The following is a 15,115-nucleotide window of genomic DNA, read 5'->3' as shown; positions in this document are numbered from 1 at the left end:
TGAAGACTTGACTCGGATTCTGGTAACTCATAAATAAATGGCACAAGAGTGTTCACACCACATGGAATAAAAAGTCATGGGCGCTGCAGACTCTTAGAATTTTGCTGTTTGGGAATATCCGGGGAGTTTAACCCAGACGGCAGACAGACACCCCTCCCATTTTCGCACTTTAACCTTTGGAAGACGATGACTTGGAACAGAAAATTCAAGTCGTGTGATTTTAATATTTGTACTAATAAATATGGGCAGACAGCAGTTCTATAATTTAGTGAATGTCTATTCAAAATAATATAATAATATTCATTTAGTAAATATGGACTCGCAAGTGAATTACATGAGTCAAGTCAAGTTCAGATCAATACAATATATCGGTCTTTTAAAAGTTTATCTTTTCACCTTTTGTACTGTGACTGAAAAAAGGAGAAACAACAAACAGCACGTGGGAAACGACACTTCTAAATTCTAAACCGCGACCCTTCAGCTACGTTGCAACGCTTTCCAAAAGATTAAAAGACTGATTATTTGACTTAATTTTAAAATGTTATAACGATGAATTGAGATAAATTTAATAATTATATGTATCTTAATTATTATTTAATTTTTATTATTTTATAATGTGATATTAAGTAATTAAAAATTATTTATTATATTTTATTTGAGAATCTATCATTTAATATCACATCATAAAAATAATAAGATGATAATAAAAGTTAGGATGATTAATATATATTTTTTTTAAAAAAAAGAGAGGCTTCTTATCATCTTTACATTTTATATTTGTGTAATTTGTTTTTTTTATTTTTTATTTAAATATATATTTATATATCAATATATGTATTTAAATAAAATGACAAAAATAATGTTAATATATGATGGAAGAAATAATAAGTAAAGGGTAGAAATGGAAGAGAGAAAAGAAAGGATAAGGACTTTGCAATAAATATGCTCACCTAGAAACGACGAAAAAACAAATATATAAAACTCAAATAGGTGAATCTACAAATTTTCGGTTTTTGTTTTCTATTGTTAGCTTTATTGAAAGAGACTTATCCCACATATCAAATACTTGGTATAACAACATAACCCTGTAATTTTCTCGAGAAATGCTTTAATCTCGATAATAAAAATAAATTTATAAATTAACGTAATTTGATGTAATTATAAAATTATTTTTATTATAAAATATATCTAACATATCATATAAAATTATGTCAATTTATGAATTTATTTTTTTAAAAAATTTTCAGTCGTTGCACTTTTCAAATTTCTTTATGAATTTTATAATTATTTTAATTCTTATAACAGTGGTTTTTCTCTCAGAAAGCATATAAGAGGTCACTTCCACCCGCATGGAATTGCCACATTGGGCCACAGTCCCACACAATTTCTCTTGAATGGCATTAAGCCATGGAGAGGGTACCCTTCGGCCGTTACCCAATATTTTCAGCACCCTTCTATGTTTCTTGTTTTTCTTTTTCTTTTTCTCAATTTCGTATCTAGCACGCTTTACATAATTCATGAACATATAAATCAAGGATAGAAATTATAAATAATGCGTTTCACACCACCAACCATACGGTTGATCTATAACAATAAAGGGGCGGCACTGATTGTCTTGGATAGGCTCAGATACTTAAATCAGAAATATAATATAAGAATAAGTATATGTAAAAGAGGAAGTGAAGTGCTTGTTACCTCTCGTAGGTTATTTATAGAAAGACAGAGACATGACATGATGTCAACTAACTCTTTACCATTCTCGTGTATGTATCATTCATGATCCCTTATAAATCAGAGATGATATCTCCTGTTGTATAGAAGTTATCTTGCCTAAGATGATATATCCTACTGTGGGTCCGATCTCCAACTCTCTGGGGAGTTATTTGCCACGTGGCCGTGGTTACAAGCCCTTTGGTCGTGGCCCTCCCAACCCTAAGCTAAAGCTTTGGACCGGCTTCCTAATCGTGGGCTTGGTTACTTGGAGGATCCAAATATCCCCTCCATAGATCCTACCGAGAGGTTTGCCAGTTCAATCTAAGGCAATCCTTGCGACACCAGGACACAACCTAAAGATAGAAAATGCGACCACCGAGAGTTCGGACTAGTGCTTAGACATCTGATTACATTAATGTAAAGCTACTGATTTTCTGTATCAATTTAACACAACCAACATCTTTGCATCCCCACAATTTTAACTGTTCTTTAAATTACAGGTCAATATAGGTAGAGTAATGCAATATAAATAATTATGAAATGCTGACAAAGTAAAACGTTACAGTAAGTACTCCTTACAGGACAAAGGCAGGTTCAGAAACCTCAGCAGAAGACATTCATTTAGAAATAAACCTTGCAAAAGATTATTGCAGACATTTCGAACGGTGTGATAAGCCAACCGAATGAATGAACAACAGCGTAGCAAACAGATCACCAATGTATAACAACTGTACACCAACTGCAATTGAATCAAAGAAACAAGAAATAGAAACTACAAATCCACCCAAGGAATAAAATAAGATATAGGATCCCGAATTGGCAATTAAAAATAGTTCCAATCAACCTCCGGAGTGAGAGACTGGAGTAGTTTCAAAGTGGCCATCTTTAAACACGTGAACGAACTGCTGCGGCAACGCATGCTCCCCCTGCAACAGAACACAGGGTAAGCTATTCAAAGTAAACTCGAGAACACATAGCATGGATGCACTCTCCTTTTGATGCAGATTGTTCATTGGAAAGATATTAATGGCCGGCAGACATATTAAATGGCAACATACGTCAGATACAGTTCATTGTTATCTATGATGTTTTTGCAGGCTATAGTAATTAGGCAAATAAAGCAAAGCATAGATTATACAGGTTATTAAATTAGGCAGAGCAGTAATCCAGAATTTATCAAACTGCAGAAGCATTCTCCGACAAGTTTGGAGGGGGGTAGAGACTACTAATTTTAATGCAAGAGAAATACTGTTTAGACTTAGTACGAAGAGCAATACTTCTCCAATGCCACCCTTACAAAGATGACTATGCTGACTCTCTACACCATATACCTAATCTACACTCTAGTCACCCCTTACCAGGTTCAAGAGGGAAGGACTAAAATATTAATAATGGTTTTCACATGGTCAAGTCACCAGTGTTACTCAAACCACCTGCGACTAAGACCAGTTTCACCATGCATGGAGCAATGCATGCCTAATGTTCAATTTCATCAGTCAACTGCGATTAAACTATGGAAATACTGATCAATGCCAATCCCCAGCCATCCAATAAACCAACAAGCATTCCACTTTACAAACCAAATATCACATATACCCTAACAACCAGCTCTACCAAACTTCCAGTCAGAAAAGGAAACCATAACTGCACAGTCAGAAGTGAATAAGATTATGTTTTAGGTCAGGTATTCAACTGATAGATCAGAAAAGCACCTCCCTCCAAAAAGAGTACACCAAAAGAATTAAAAAGGAGGAGAATAACCAAGCATAAATTTAAGTCACAACACCCACACTCACAATAGAGAAAGGAAATAAGGAAACATACCCAATCTCCATCAGGCTCGGCGCCAGGTACCAATACATTGATCTCACTTGACTTAGCTGTTGTTATAGATGCCCCAAGAGATTCTTTGCTTAGATATAATTGGCAGCCTGCCGTATTATCCACTGAAATTGTTGGAGCCGAACCCTATGATAAGCACAAAGTAGGTAAAAACACTCAGATTACGTTACAAGTTCATATACAAGGTATTGATAACATTGTCAATCAAATTCTATTTGCTATGCCTTATTAGCATGAAGTCTGGGACAATAACATCATCGTTTGTTTGTTCAATTTGACGTCATATCATCCTTAAATGCTTATGGGGAAATAAAAATACCTGGCATTGCACCTCAACTCCATTGCAATTTACAATCTCACAAGCAGCCACAACATCCTGCATTTTCAAACAAATGTAGTAAACTAATCAATATAACTTGACATACGCTGCCTCCATTATCCAAAAAAGTTGTTCTTTCTTTACCATATATCTTACTAACCGTAAATACAACTCCCATCTTAGTGCACTTATCAACTGTTATATTGTTGACTTTGCCTGCATATTGCCCAAATAAAAATAATTTCCCTCGTGGCTTTCTTAAACATGTAAATAAAGCATAATTCACAAGCCTGTAACAGTCATCAAACTACCTTGAATTTGCAAGACAGAATCTTTGCATCCATAAACATATACAGATTGTTTTGCATCACAGTCATCAATAACCAATTGTTTTTTTCCAATTTGATTCTCAATAACCCACCTGCCAGGAGATACAAAAATGGTGAAAATAGAGAAATCACGTACCGGCATCAATTCCTTATGTAAAGCAAATTAACATAATGAAGATCAGCATACTCACTTACGACCCATTTGAAGCTCCAACTTTGGTGGTCCAGATTTAGAAAAAGTAGACGTACTTGTACAGCCTTTTTCATTGGCACCAACAACGCCAGCTCTATCTTCACGGTTCTTTGTCTTCATATTATCTGTGACTTTTCTTAGACCTGGCACGTTGGGAATCCAAATCACAATTTCCGAAATACCCATAAAAAAGAAAAAAGTAACAAAAGAGTAAAAAGACAAACCTGCAGTCACAGGCTTCCCTGAACTAATTTCTTGGAAAACAGCAGCCATTCCTTCTTTTGGGCGTGATGATGAAGCCTGAGAAGATTCTGAACCGAAGAGCGAAGCTGGTGGAGGAGGTGGAGGGGCAGGGGCTCCTGGTGTAGGAGTTGTTGGTGGAGCAGCAGCAGGTTTTCCGGTAGGACTCCAAACTGGGCCTAAAGGATAGTTACTCTTAACATAATCTCTCAATCCCGGCATATATAGTTCCTTAATGGCTTTGGCCCACTCAGCATGATTTGGGTCTTTGCTTTTGTACTCTACAAGAATCTGACTTTCACAACAAGAAGTGTCAGTACCTAGCCATTGGTAACTTTAGCTCATAAATCCATTACCATAACTTGTGATTCAATACTGCAAGGAAGAATGTGTGCAGTTAGGTCATGTAATTATGGACCACAATACATTACCCATGGTTCAATGGAAGTATCAGACATGAACCAAATGAAATACAATAATTCTACATGTTAAGCTTTCCATTCTTAATTCTTTTCCTTTTTAATGAAGTATACACTACACACAGAAAATATCTATGAAAATAAAGAAGGATGGACTAAATGTTCTTCTCTGACCCTTATTCTACTTACACGGCAGGTTATTATCCTTCCCCATTGGTTTCTGTGTGACAAATAACACCCTTAAGTAGTTCATGATCACATTTAAATGCAAACTACTGACTTCCTGAAAACATTTAGTTTACCTTGTTGTTGTAAAATTCAGCCATCTGCCAACTTTCTTCCACATGTGCGATAGGCATGCTCATACCTTGGAAAAAAATGACGAGTCAATGAACGCGAAACAAATCATCTGCCTCAGGCTTACAAAACCAATCAAATTTCTCCAATACCACACTCTTTGCCAGTATATGCAATCCATGCCAAAGCTGATAGACTGTCGGCAGCAGACTTCAAGTGGTTGAAGAAATCAGATCGCCTTCCTTCTGTCAATGCATTTGCTTTCATGATCACTCCATTCAATGGCTTTAGAAATTCAGCTAATCCCGCAACATCAGGTTTCTAAAAAATAAGTGAAAACCGTGAAATTGTGGCCCTTAACTTGCAAGCAGTAACACTGCCAAAGATATTATTATGACTATATAGCACCCAAACCTATCATTTCCTTCCATTCTTGGAAGGAGCTATAAGCCAAAAATCAAGATGGTATTCAATCACTCAAACTAACATGATATTTCCAGTTGCTTAATTATTTAAAAAATAAAACTAGAGGTTTCCAATTACTTGACTTCCAAGAAGAAAATGACCCCACAGAAATCAAGTTTCCAAACAAAGTAGTAATTTTCCACGGCCACAATTCTTAGAAACATTAACCTCAAGAAATTAGTTGAAAAAACAAAAATCCGTGTACGCTTACGCTTGTATGATAATTCTCAATGAAATTTCTGGCCAACTCACTGGGATTCTAAAACCGACCACGCCAATCAACTTTACTTCTCAACAATTTGCACAAGAGAAATGAACACTCACCGGATCAGATCCATATAATTCTTCGTTTTTTACTTTCCCGTTTTGTTAGAATATAAGAATTATAGCAATTATGCTATCATAGCAAAAATAGCAAAATAAAGTTCGCTCAACTTGACCATTTTCAGTATCAAGGCACCTTGATTCAGCCAGTGATACTATAAATGCGACAAGCTAACAATGATACAATTTGGGCGATACCGCCATTTCTTATTACCAAATTGAATCCAATCCAATTATTTTAAGCATCAATCCAATCATTCTTATTACCAGATTGAAATTTCGCCGCTAAGTTCCATATATCATATGAGTTTAGAATGCATCAATGAATGTATTGTTTATAGGCGAAATAACGGACCTGAGTTTGCTTGGTCTTGATGAGAAGTTCCTTCTGAACATTAAAGGCTTCTTGCAGTATCTTAGTGGCCTCCAATACCTGTCCCCCAATCTTCTCAGCAGCGCTCGAAACCCTACCCAAATACTGCCCAATCAGTTCGTCAAACGCCACAATCGACGGATCCGACACCGTTTCTACGTCTATACCAGGTACACCTCCCGAACCGAACCCGGTCGAAAGCACCTCCAACCGAGTCACCGCCGACTCCAGCCGAGCTATCAGCTTCTCCTCCATCACTTTTTCTCTCTCTCAGCGTCTCAAACACCACACTGTCCAAGTGAGATGGAGAAAATCTGGTTCACGTAGTGGCTGTTAATTAGTTCTTCTTTCTCTGCCTTCTTCTGCTTTTTACTTTTTTTCAAATAATAACTCTCGAATATGAGAGGCCGAAAGGCGAAAAAGAATACGTAGATTTGGAGGTACTGATCCGAGACATTGGCGCGTGGGGATGGTTTGGGTTGAAAGAGAGAGGTTGACACGTGTCGGTATGAGAGGGAATCTGGGAGGTTCGTGCGCTGTGGAACACCTGTAAGTACCCGGGAGTTGTTGAGGAAAGAATGACCGCGGATTAATTACAGAAAAAGCCGGGTCTGTAGATAATAGATTAGGGTCCACATGATTTTGATTGGAGCATAAGCTAGAACCGTTTTATTTTTTTCTTCATCAATATCAAGTGTCCGATAAATAACATAAAAATTACTTTATAATGGACATATTTGAGTAATGAGTTTATCTATAAATCGAACTCAAATTAGGAGAAAACTGATCAATTTAATCCGAAGTGCCAGTTATCTTAAATTCTGTTGCATTAGAATAAAATTGCAACTTTATTCATATGCTGCCTAAGACAATGGGCTCATGGACCGGACAATGCCAGGGCCCAGGGTAGATAGATTTATGGGCCTAGACTTGAGTTGATTTGGTAAAATATTTGTTAATAAATGAATGCAAGTATCGAATATGCTCTTAAATCATCACAAAACCTGTTTCAAACAAACCAAAAAAAAAAAAAATCATCGCAAAACCTTAGTCCTAGGATAACCCGTGATGTACGAGGCTCGCTTCTAGTATTTGTAAAACACTAACGTCCCCCAAATGGTATACCGTCCTATAGGGGTGAAAACCAATTCTTTCGGCGCAGTTTTTGGACAAAACCGACGCCGACCAACGCTTAAGTTTTGGGAGAGAAAACCGGCCGAAACGGGTCGATGGGGAGGAGAAACGCCGATGACAACTGATACTTCATTTCTGTGCGATTCACAGTCGGTTCTCAGACCGAGCTTCGTATGAGAGAATAGAGACTAGAGAGAGAGAGAGAGAGAGAGTGCGAGGATGAGAACTGAGATGCGAGGAAGAAGACGCGAGGAAGAAGACAGATTGATATTGAAACGACGCCGTTTGGTTTATTATCAAACGGCGTCGTTTCGGTTATGTTTTAAACACAACTATAGGAGTAAATGATGCCGTTTCACTTAAACTTAAGTAGAACGACGTCATTTTAAGTACAAAGTATATAAAAAAAAAAATTAATTTCTTTAGTCAGCCAGTTCAACAGTTTGAACCAGATTTGAACCGACACCGAACCGGCCGATATCGTTTTTCTCAATTTTGTACCACACGCCGACTGGTTCTCTACCGGTTTCGGCTGGTTCCGAGCTCGGCCGGCCGGTCTGAGTCGGTTTCGGTCGATTCTCCGATTTGTTGTACAGCCCTACCGTCCTATAAAAGAGGAATCCTCACCGCTGCTGACCCTGGACTTGCGCACATGTGAAAATGAAATTGCAATCACACCAGCTATGAGAATTAACTATTTTCTTTGAATTTTCTACTGACACTTACATATATCACGTAATATTTACAGGGCTTGTTTTGAAGTTAAAATTCAACCATACATCATCAAATGTATCTGATTCGCTATTAATTACTGGAAATTTTATGGTACAAGATAATCTGACCCTACCGTGTCTTATAAAAACAACTATAATGTCGTTCTTGACATCTCTTATATCATATCATATCCCCCAACACCATTCTCGGATGGTTGCGCAGTTTTAGCAGACATAGATGCACGAGAGAGGTAGGGGGGGTGGTCTTTCGCCCTTGCTGATCAAAGTTCCTGCAGGATACGAAACAAATAAACGATAAGAGGAGCATTTGAGCTGTTGTATAATTTACAGTACAAAACAATCTCAGATCGAGGACTACCATATTTGATGTAGAGAACGATCGATCATCTGTGTCTCAATCTCTCCATGTAACCACCCCCGCCATTCTTGGATGTGTATGCAACTTTAGTGGACATATCTGCAACGGAGGGGACGGGATCTTTCTCCCGAGCTGATCGGAGCTCCTGCAGAATGTGGATGGAACAAACGACTAATTAGAGCCTTTGATGAGAATGAAAAAAAGGATATATAATACTTGATTAGAGCTGATCGGAGTTCCTGCTCATCGGAGCTCTCGTCATATGTGACTAGGATAACTAATGCCTGACTCAAAAACCAAACTCAGTGCAAACACTTGTGTGTGCATTTCAGCTTGCTTGTGGAAGTAATTACAAACGGCTCTTGACATTACGTGTGGATCAACTGAAGAACATTGTAAAATTAGTTGAAGATCATAGGTCTAGCTCGAGGCTTACTGAACGAAAAAGGAAGTCATCTGCTTCAAGCATATGAACAATTTGACCCATCTTTGGACGCTTATTGATATCCAAGTCTATGCAGCGGAGACAAACCAGCAATGCCCGCTTTAAAGCTCTGGGAGGGGGGCGAACCTCAATCAAGGGGTCCAGAAGCTCTTCTCCACGACGACTTGCCACCATCCCTTTAAACCAATCAACCAAGTTCATCTGAAACACACCAGTCATAGTTATGAGTTTAGATTGTGATGACATATTAGACAAGGTTTTACCGTAGAGATAAACTCGATCACCTCTCCAGCCGATCTTGAATAATCAATGGGGCTTCTTCCTGTAATTATCTCCATGAGTAAAACCCCAAAACTATACACATCGCTCCCCTCATTAAGCATACCCGTGCTTGCATACTCAGGAGAGACGTATCTGCAGTAAAATGATTATAACTAAGCCAATACAACATAGTCATATCATTGATAATTCATGTCGAAATTGATCTAGGAAGTATCGTGGAGAACAAACCCAAAGGTCCCCATTACACGAGTAGTCACATAGCTTGCCCCTGAACCCAAGAGCTTGGCCAGTCCAAAGTCCGACACTTTGGGGTTCCATTTTTTATCTAGAAGAATGTTACTAGATTTTACATCACGATGCACAACTTTGGGTTCTAAACCTTCGTGCAAGTAGGCTAGCCTGAACAGAAATAAGCACAGTAAATGAGTTGATCTCACATTAAAAGTGACGAAATACGTGATAACATTGTCTAATGTGGATCACAGAAGCAGAAAAATTGTGCAGTAGATGACAGGAAATGCCATCTTTTGTAAAATAATTTTTTTCGCTGGTACACTATTGTGAGCATTGATATGAGTCAACTGAAATGCAATAACTTTTTCTGTTCGCTTTTGATCAATCGCAATTAAATTCAACAGGAGAGCGGAACATCACACCCTTTTGCTGTCTCAATGGCAATCCTCATTCGAATATCCCAGGTAAGGGGGCTTACAGGGCCAACATCACCGTGCAACCATTGCTCCAAATTCCCATTATCAATATACTCGTACACAAGCATCCTGAATGGCCATTAGAAGTTTCCCACAGGAAAATTAGAGGGAAAATAAGGGAATTTCCATCAATTTTTCCTTTCCAAATAAGATGATAGAGTCAAGTGGGCAGATGAAAAGTACCTCTGAGCACCTTCAGCACAATAGCCGATTAGACCCACCAAGTTCTTGTGCCTTACTTTCCCTATGGCTTCAACTTCCACCTTGAACTCCTTCTCTGCCTGACCCCTAGAAACACGAAAGTGATGGCATGTGAACAATTATCCATGGTATTCACTGACAACAGAATGACAACGCATAAATAATTTCATACTATAATTCAAATTATAAGAATTTTTCAGTGCTGTTTTGAAAATTCCACACTGATATAATTGGAAAGCAAACCACATTCACAAACGAACATACTTGCACCTGGTTTACACAAAACCTTAATGCATGCTCTTTGTCAGCTGAAAACAACCATAGAATTCAACAAAAACTTGACCATCAACACACGGTTTCACATTCTCAACTTTCTTTCTGGAAGTGATTAGTTCAAAGTTAGTCATAGTCGTCCTCAGCATACCGAATTTAGAAGTCTAGTTCTTACAAAATCTGAAATTCATAAAACTTGGCGAAACTCATTATTCGTCAGAAATATAGGCCGACTCCTTAGGAGTTTGATGAGATTATAAGCAGCATATTGATTAATATTAATACGTGTCAAATAGAAACGAAAACTTATTCCTTTCAAGAGCACGGGTAATAATCATGAAAATAGGAGAAGTTCAGCAAAGTGACAATAATGGATAATATAATATGGATCAAAAGGAACAAAAGCGAATAAAAGCGAATAAAGAAATAAAGAATAAAGCGGTCATTTACTTTTCCTAGTCCTCAACAATACGGTCCAGATCGAAGGTGCACCAGTCGTAATTTACCTCCACTTGTTCTTCGTACATGTAAAGAAATTTAACTTCGACCAAAAATCATATTTATTTTATCTCAATCAAAAACCTCATAAGAACAAAACAAAGTGTACAGCAATAACTGTACATTTCGACCTTGGATCTAATAAATAAAATGAAGGTGAAGGTGAAAACCACATTTCAAAGAAACATAATCGAAAACATGAACTGGATCTAACAAACATAATAAAGCAGAAAGACGTGAAAATTTTCATGGAGAATTTCTCTAGAGAAAAATATGAACTTAAACTATTTTCCTCTGGAACCAGCAGGGCCTAAGAATTTCAGATTTTACATACTTGTTATTGAGAAGGTTCTTCACGGCCACCACCGATCCGTCCTGCAAGACTCCTCTGTAAACAATTCCATAACCTCCCTCTCCGATCACGTTCTCCACCGCAAATCCCCGTGTCGCTATCTCCAGCTCGTTCAAGCTGTACCAGCGGCCCCATCCGATGTTCTCAGGCCCCACCGACACGTCACTCCGGCTTCCACCGGAGACGTTACTCTCTCCGCTCCTTTTCTCTCCTTCAATCGGAACCTCAACCTTCGGCTCTTTCAAATCTGCATTTCCAATTTTGACCTCCGCTTTCCCAGCACTGTCGCCACGATCCAAGGCCTTGATCTCCACGATCTCCTTGGAGACAAGCGGTATTAGCCGCGAGCTATGCTTCACACGCATTTTGCGCTTCCGAGACTTTTTGTTCAAACAGATGAAGAGAAAGATCGTAAGGAAAACTACAACCGAACATAGCAGAAGAATTCCGAGCACGACGTAGAGTTTGAGGCTGAAAATTGAGGTTTTGGAGCTGAGCTTGTGGAGGATAGAGTCATCGGGGTCTTGGACTTCGCCGGAGGAATTGCCGGAATCCGACATTGCCCGGTGGGTTGAAGATTGCGTGGGCCTCGAGATTGATCTCCGGGACCGGATGTGGAAGAGAAACTGCGAGATAAGCGAAAATATTACAAAATCTCCAGTTGGAAAATATTAGGCGTTGAAATGTTTCGTCGATCGAGATAGAGGTTTTAACGGATACAAAGTAAAAAGGAGGCAAAGGTTGGAGGAAGAAAGTGAAAGAGACGTTGTTATTTTTCAGGTTTGGTACGTGAGACTATTACGTAAACGCCACCCTACATCTTGTGACACTCTGACAGATAGTAGTCAGGTATGGTCGTCTGAGTTTAAAATGACCAAAATAACCTTGAAGATTGTGCCAAACTTTTTTTATTTTTGTAAAAATTAATGTCAAGACTCAAGGCTAGTGAGTGAAATTGTTCATCTTAAGCTAAGTGAGGGGATTGATGGTAATACAAGTTATAATGAGTCAAAAGAGTATGAAGATGCAATGTTCCTTTCATTAACTATATGTATTTTTAGATTAAAAAAAAAAAACTGTATGTATTTTTAAACATCATGGGTAGTTTTTTTCATTAGTATCAAAAAAATTTATTTATTGTGCTATATGTATAATTTTTATTAGATAATTCAAGAAATTAACATATCTCGAGATACTTATATTTTTTATTTCAATTGGACTATCAAATTGAAGATAGAAATACACAATATGAAAATGGTTTATATTATGAATAATTCTTATTATTAGTTACTATTCACTATCACACATCTTATAAAAATACTCAACACTAAAAATAAAACTGTCAGGTGTGAAGTGTATAGGTGAATAGTAACTGATGTATAGCAAAACACTCCCAACAACTATCAAAATCTGTTATTTATTTCTAAGTTGAATTTTCAGAAAAATCTATTTTTAAGCATATGATCTCCTCCCCCAAATCGTAGGCTCCAAGAGAAAGGAACCACTAAAGGCGTGACCAAAAATCTTCTTATTGCCGTGAGATTACTAAATTTGGGAGCAGTACTGTAGCAAAAATACTTAGCTAATAAGAAAGGAGTAAGAAGACAAAATAAGGTTAAAAAAAGTCCAAAAATTGGATCATGGGAGCTAGAATTAAAAATGTCCGATTATGAAACACCAATATAAATTATTAACTGTGAAGTATCTTCTATTGGAATCTGAATTAATGGCTGAATGGAAACATGTCTCTTGCAATCTCATTAGTCGGTTTGGATTTAAGAATCATTTCATTTCATCTCATCTCATCTCATCGTTATAATTTTTTAAAATTTTTATATAAAATATAATAAATAATAATAATATTTTATTTAACTTTCAACTTTCATATAAAATTATATCATTTCATCTTACTATTCAAATTTCACCTGAAAGAAGGTTTGACACCGTCGAGCATTCATTTTCACTCGCATGTACATTTGGCACTGGATCGTTTTTATATGATAATTATAATGTGACAATGAGTGGGGCTATGCACATTTATGATTTGCTTACAAAAATGGTGAGTGTGCCGTGTGCGTGACTGAATTTATTGTAACATACCGGGTATTGTTTAAGAAGGACCGTCTTAACGTAGATGGCCCACGTTGAATGTTGTGTTCGGAAATACGAATGATTATTGTGATTTGTGGGAGTAGAGTTTGTCACCCAAGTTGTTCTATTCACGTGTAAATGCCGGTTTATTTTTCGTAAGAATAATCCTACTCTCCCCGTCCTTCCATCATCCATAATATGTATTAAATAATTACAAACTATTTATTAACCAATTATTTAATCACAAATGTTAGGGAGACACGACAGAGTCCCGTTATTTAATAAGGAGCTAGCTGTATTTTTGCAGTGCTTTTATATTGTTAGAGCACTCTCAATGACTTATTCATCCTACTTTTAAAAAATATTACTAAAATTTATTTTTTCTATTTTATATACTGACTTTTACAATATACCATACATCAATTTATCTATTTTTTTATATTATCTAAATATTATACTTTTTAATCTTTTTTATTCATTTCAAATATTTTCTCTAACTATTAATAATATCCTCATATCTTTTCATATTTGCAATATCTTTCCATATATAATGTCATATAATTATATTCTATTTTAAATTAATCTAAATTTATAAACTAAATTAAAATATAAATTGATTTAAAAAAATTATTATATAATGAAAATATTCTTGTTTTATTTTGTTTTGTAGTCAAACTCAATTGAATAATTATAATTACGTACACCACAAATGAGAAGCTTTGGGTCTCTTTCAAACGCAAGGATGGACATGAATATTTTCAACATGCTAATGTACTATGGAGGAGGAGGAATGGGAAATTAATTAAATATATTTACATTGATGAACAGAGTCATCTACATCTAGCAATATCCTGCAGCAAAATGTAAAAATGGCTTTAAAATAGAATATCTAATAGAGGGTGTTTTGAGAACATTTCTTTATATTTTTAGAGAAAAATGTATTATACAATATCAATTAGGAGTGCTCTTAAGTTGGGTCATGACTAAGGTCATGTCCTTGCTTTTGATTGTTAACAAAAGAGAATGAAAAATATCAATTTTAGATTATTTTCATAATTCATCTTATCTTATTATTATAATTTTTAAAATTTTTATACAAAACAAATTAAATAATTTATTTTTTTAAAATTTTAAAATAAAAATCTTATTAAAAAAATATATTTTAATAATATTTTATTTAAATTTCAATTCATCTCATTCTTCCTCATCCGATGACGTTAAGAGTGGATCCAAAAGCGGTTCAATGTAATTAATTCAATTCAAAGGGCACAAGGAATAGAGTTAGACCCCGATGCAATTAATGCTAAGATCGATACGAGGAGCTTCTGCGTCCGTCGGAACTGATTTGGTTGGTTGGTTGCGGGGGGACCATTCGGGAGTTGGGATTGGGGACCCAATAACGGTAGATTTTGGCACCATCCCCATGTGTTTAGGGCCGTCTAGATCTTGCACTCATTACAAAATATAGATCATGGATCCACACAGTGCCGAGACGTTCAAGTTGTGTAGGTTTTTTTTTTTTT

The 15,115-nt window shown here is 36.6% G+C and overlaps 2 protein-coding genes across 2 annotated transcripts; both read right to left on the bottom strand.

Moving 5' to 3' along the window:
• Window positions 1-2,224: 2,224 nt before the first annotated feature.
• LOC121258343 (cyclase-associated protein 1-like) lies at window positions 2,225-6,967 on the bottom strand. The gene is made up of 10 exons (XM_041159843.1): window positions 6,497-6,967; window positions 5,505-5,673; window positions 5,358-5,422; window positions 4,621-4,927; window positions 4,395-4,539; window positions 4,186-4,295; window positions 4,035-4,090; window positions 3,875-3,931; window positions 3,538-3,681; window positions 2,225-2,639 (listed from the first exon to the last, which is right to left on the bottom strand). The coding sequence occupies exons 1-10, from the start codon at window positions 6,767-6,769 to the stop codon at window positions 2,553-2,555; spliced, it is 1,413 nt and encodes a 470-aa protein (XP_041015777.1). The 5' UTR covers window positions 6,770-6,967; the 3' UTR covers window positions 2,225-2,552.
• A 1,365-nt stretch (window positions 6,968-8,332) lies between these two features.
• LOC121258342 (probable receptor-like serine/threonine-protein kinase At4g34500) lies at window positions 8,333-12,288 on the bottom strand. Its single transcript, XM_041159842.1, has 8 exons — window positions 11,484-12,288; window positions 10,361-10,465; window positions 10,124-10,246; window positions 9,696-9,866; window positions 9,470-9,599; window positions 9,177-9,386; window positions 8,741-8,885; window positions 8,333-8,651 (listed from the first exon to the last, which is right to left on the bottom strand). Exons 1-7 carry the CDS (start codon window positions 12,059-12,061, stop codon window positions 8,766-8,768), a joined length of 1,437 nt encoding a protein of 478 aa, XP_041015776.1. The 5' UTR covers window positions 12,062-12,288; the 3' UTR covers window positions 8,333-8,651; window positions 8,741-8,765.
• Between the last annotated feature and the right edge of the window lie 2,827 nt (window positions 12,289-15,115).

This window comes from Juglans microcarpa x Juglans regia, chromosome 3S, assembly GCF_004785595.1.
Source record: "Juglans microcarpa x Juglans regia isolate MS1-56 chromosome 3S, Jm3101_v1.0, whole genome shotgun sequence".
In the NCBI taxonomy this organism is placed as follows: Eukaryota; Viridiplantae; Streptophyta; class Magnoliopsida; order Fagales; family Juglandaceae; genus Juglans; species Juglans microcarpa x Juglans regia.
This window is presented reverse-complemented; position numbering and strand designations above follow the sequence as displayed.

Coding starts and splice junctions, on each gene's coding strand:
- LOC121258342 (XM_041159842.1), bottom strand. CDS start 12,061: ATGTCGGATTCCGGCAATTCCTCCGGCGAAGTCCAAGACCCCGATGAC. Junction 10,466..11,483: donor AAGAACCTTCTCAATAACAA/GTATGTAAAATC, acceptor TCGTGTTTCTAG/GGGTCAGGCAGAGAAGGAGT. Junction 8,886..9,176: donor ATGACTTCCTTTTTCGTTCA/GTAAGCCTCGAG, acceptor CACATTCTGCAG/GAGCTCCGATCAGCTCGGGA.
- LOC121258343 (XM_041159843.1), bottom strand. CDS start 6,769: ATGGAGGAGAAGCTGATAGCTCGGCTGGAGTCGGCGGTGACTCGGTTG. Junction 4,540..4,620: donor AGGGAAGCCTGTGACTGCAG/GTTTGTCTTTTT, acceptor CCAACGTGCCAG/GTCTAAGAAAAGTCACAGAT. Junction 2,640..3,537: donor CCGAGCCTGATGGAGATTGG/GTATGTTTCCTT, acceptor GTTCTGTTGCAG/GGGGAGCATGCGTTGCCGCA.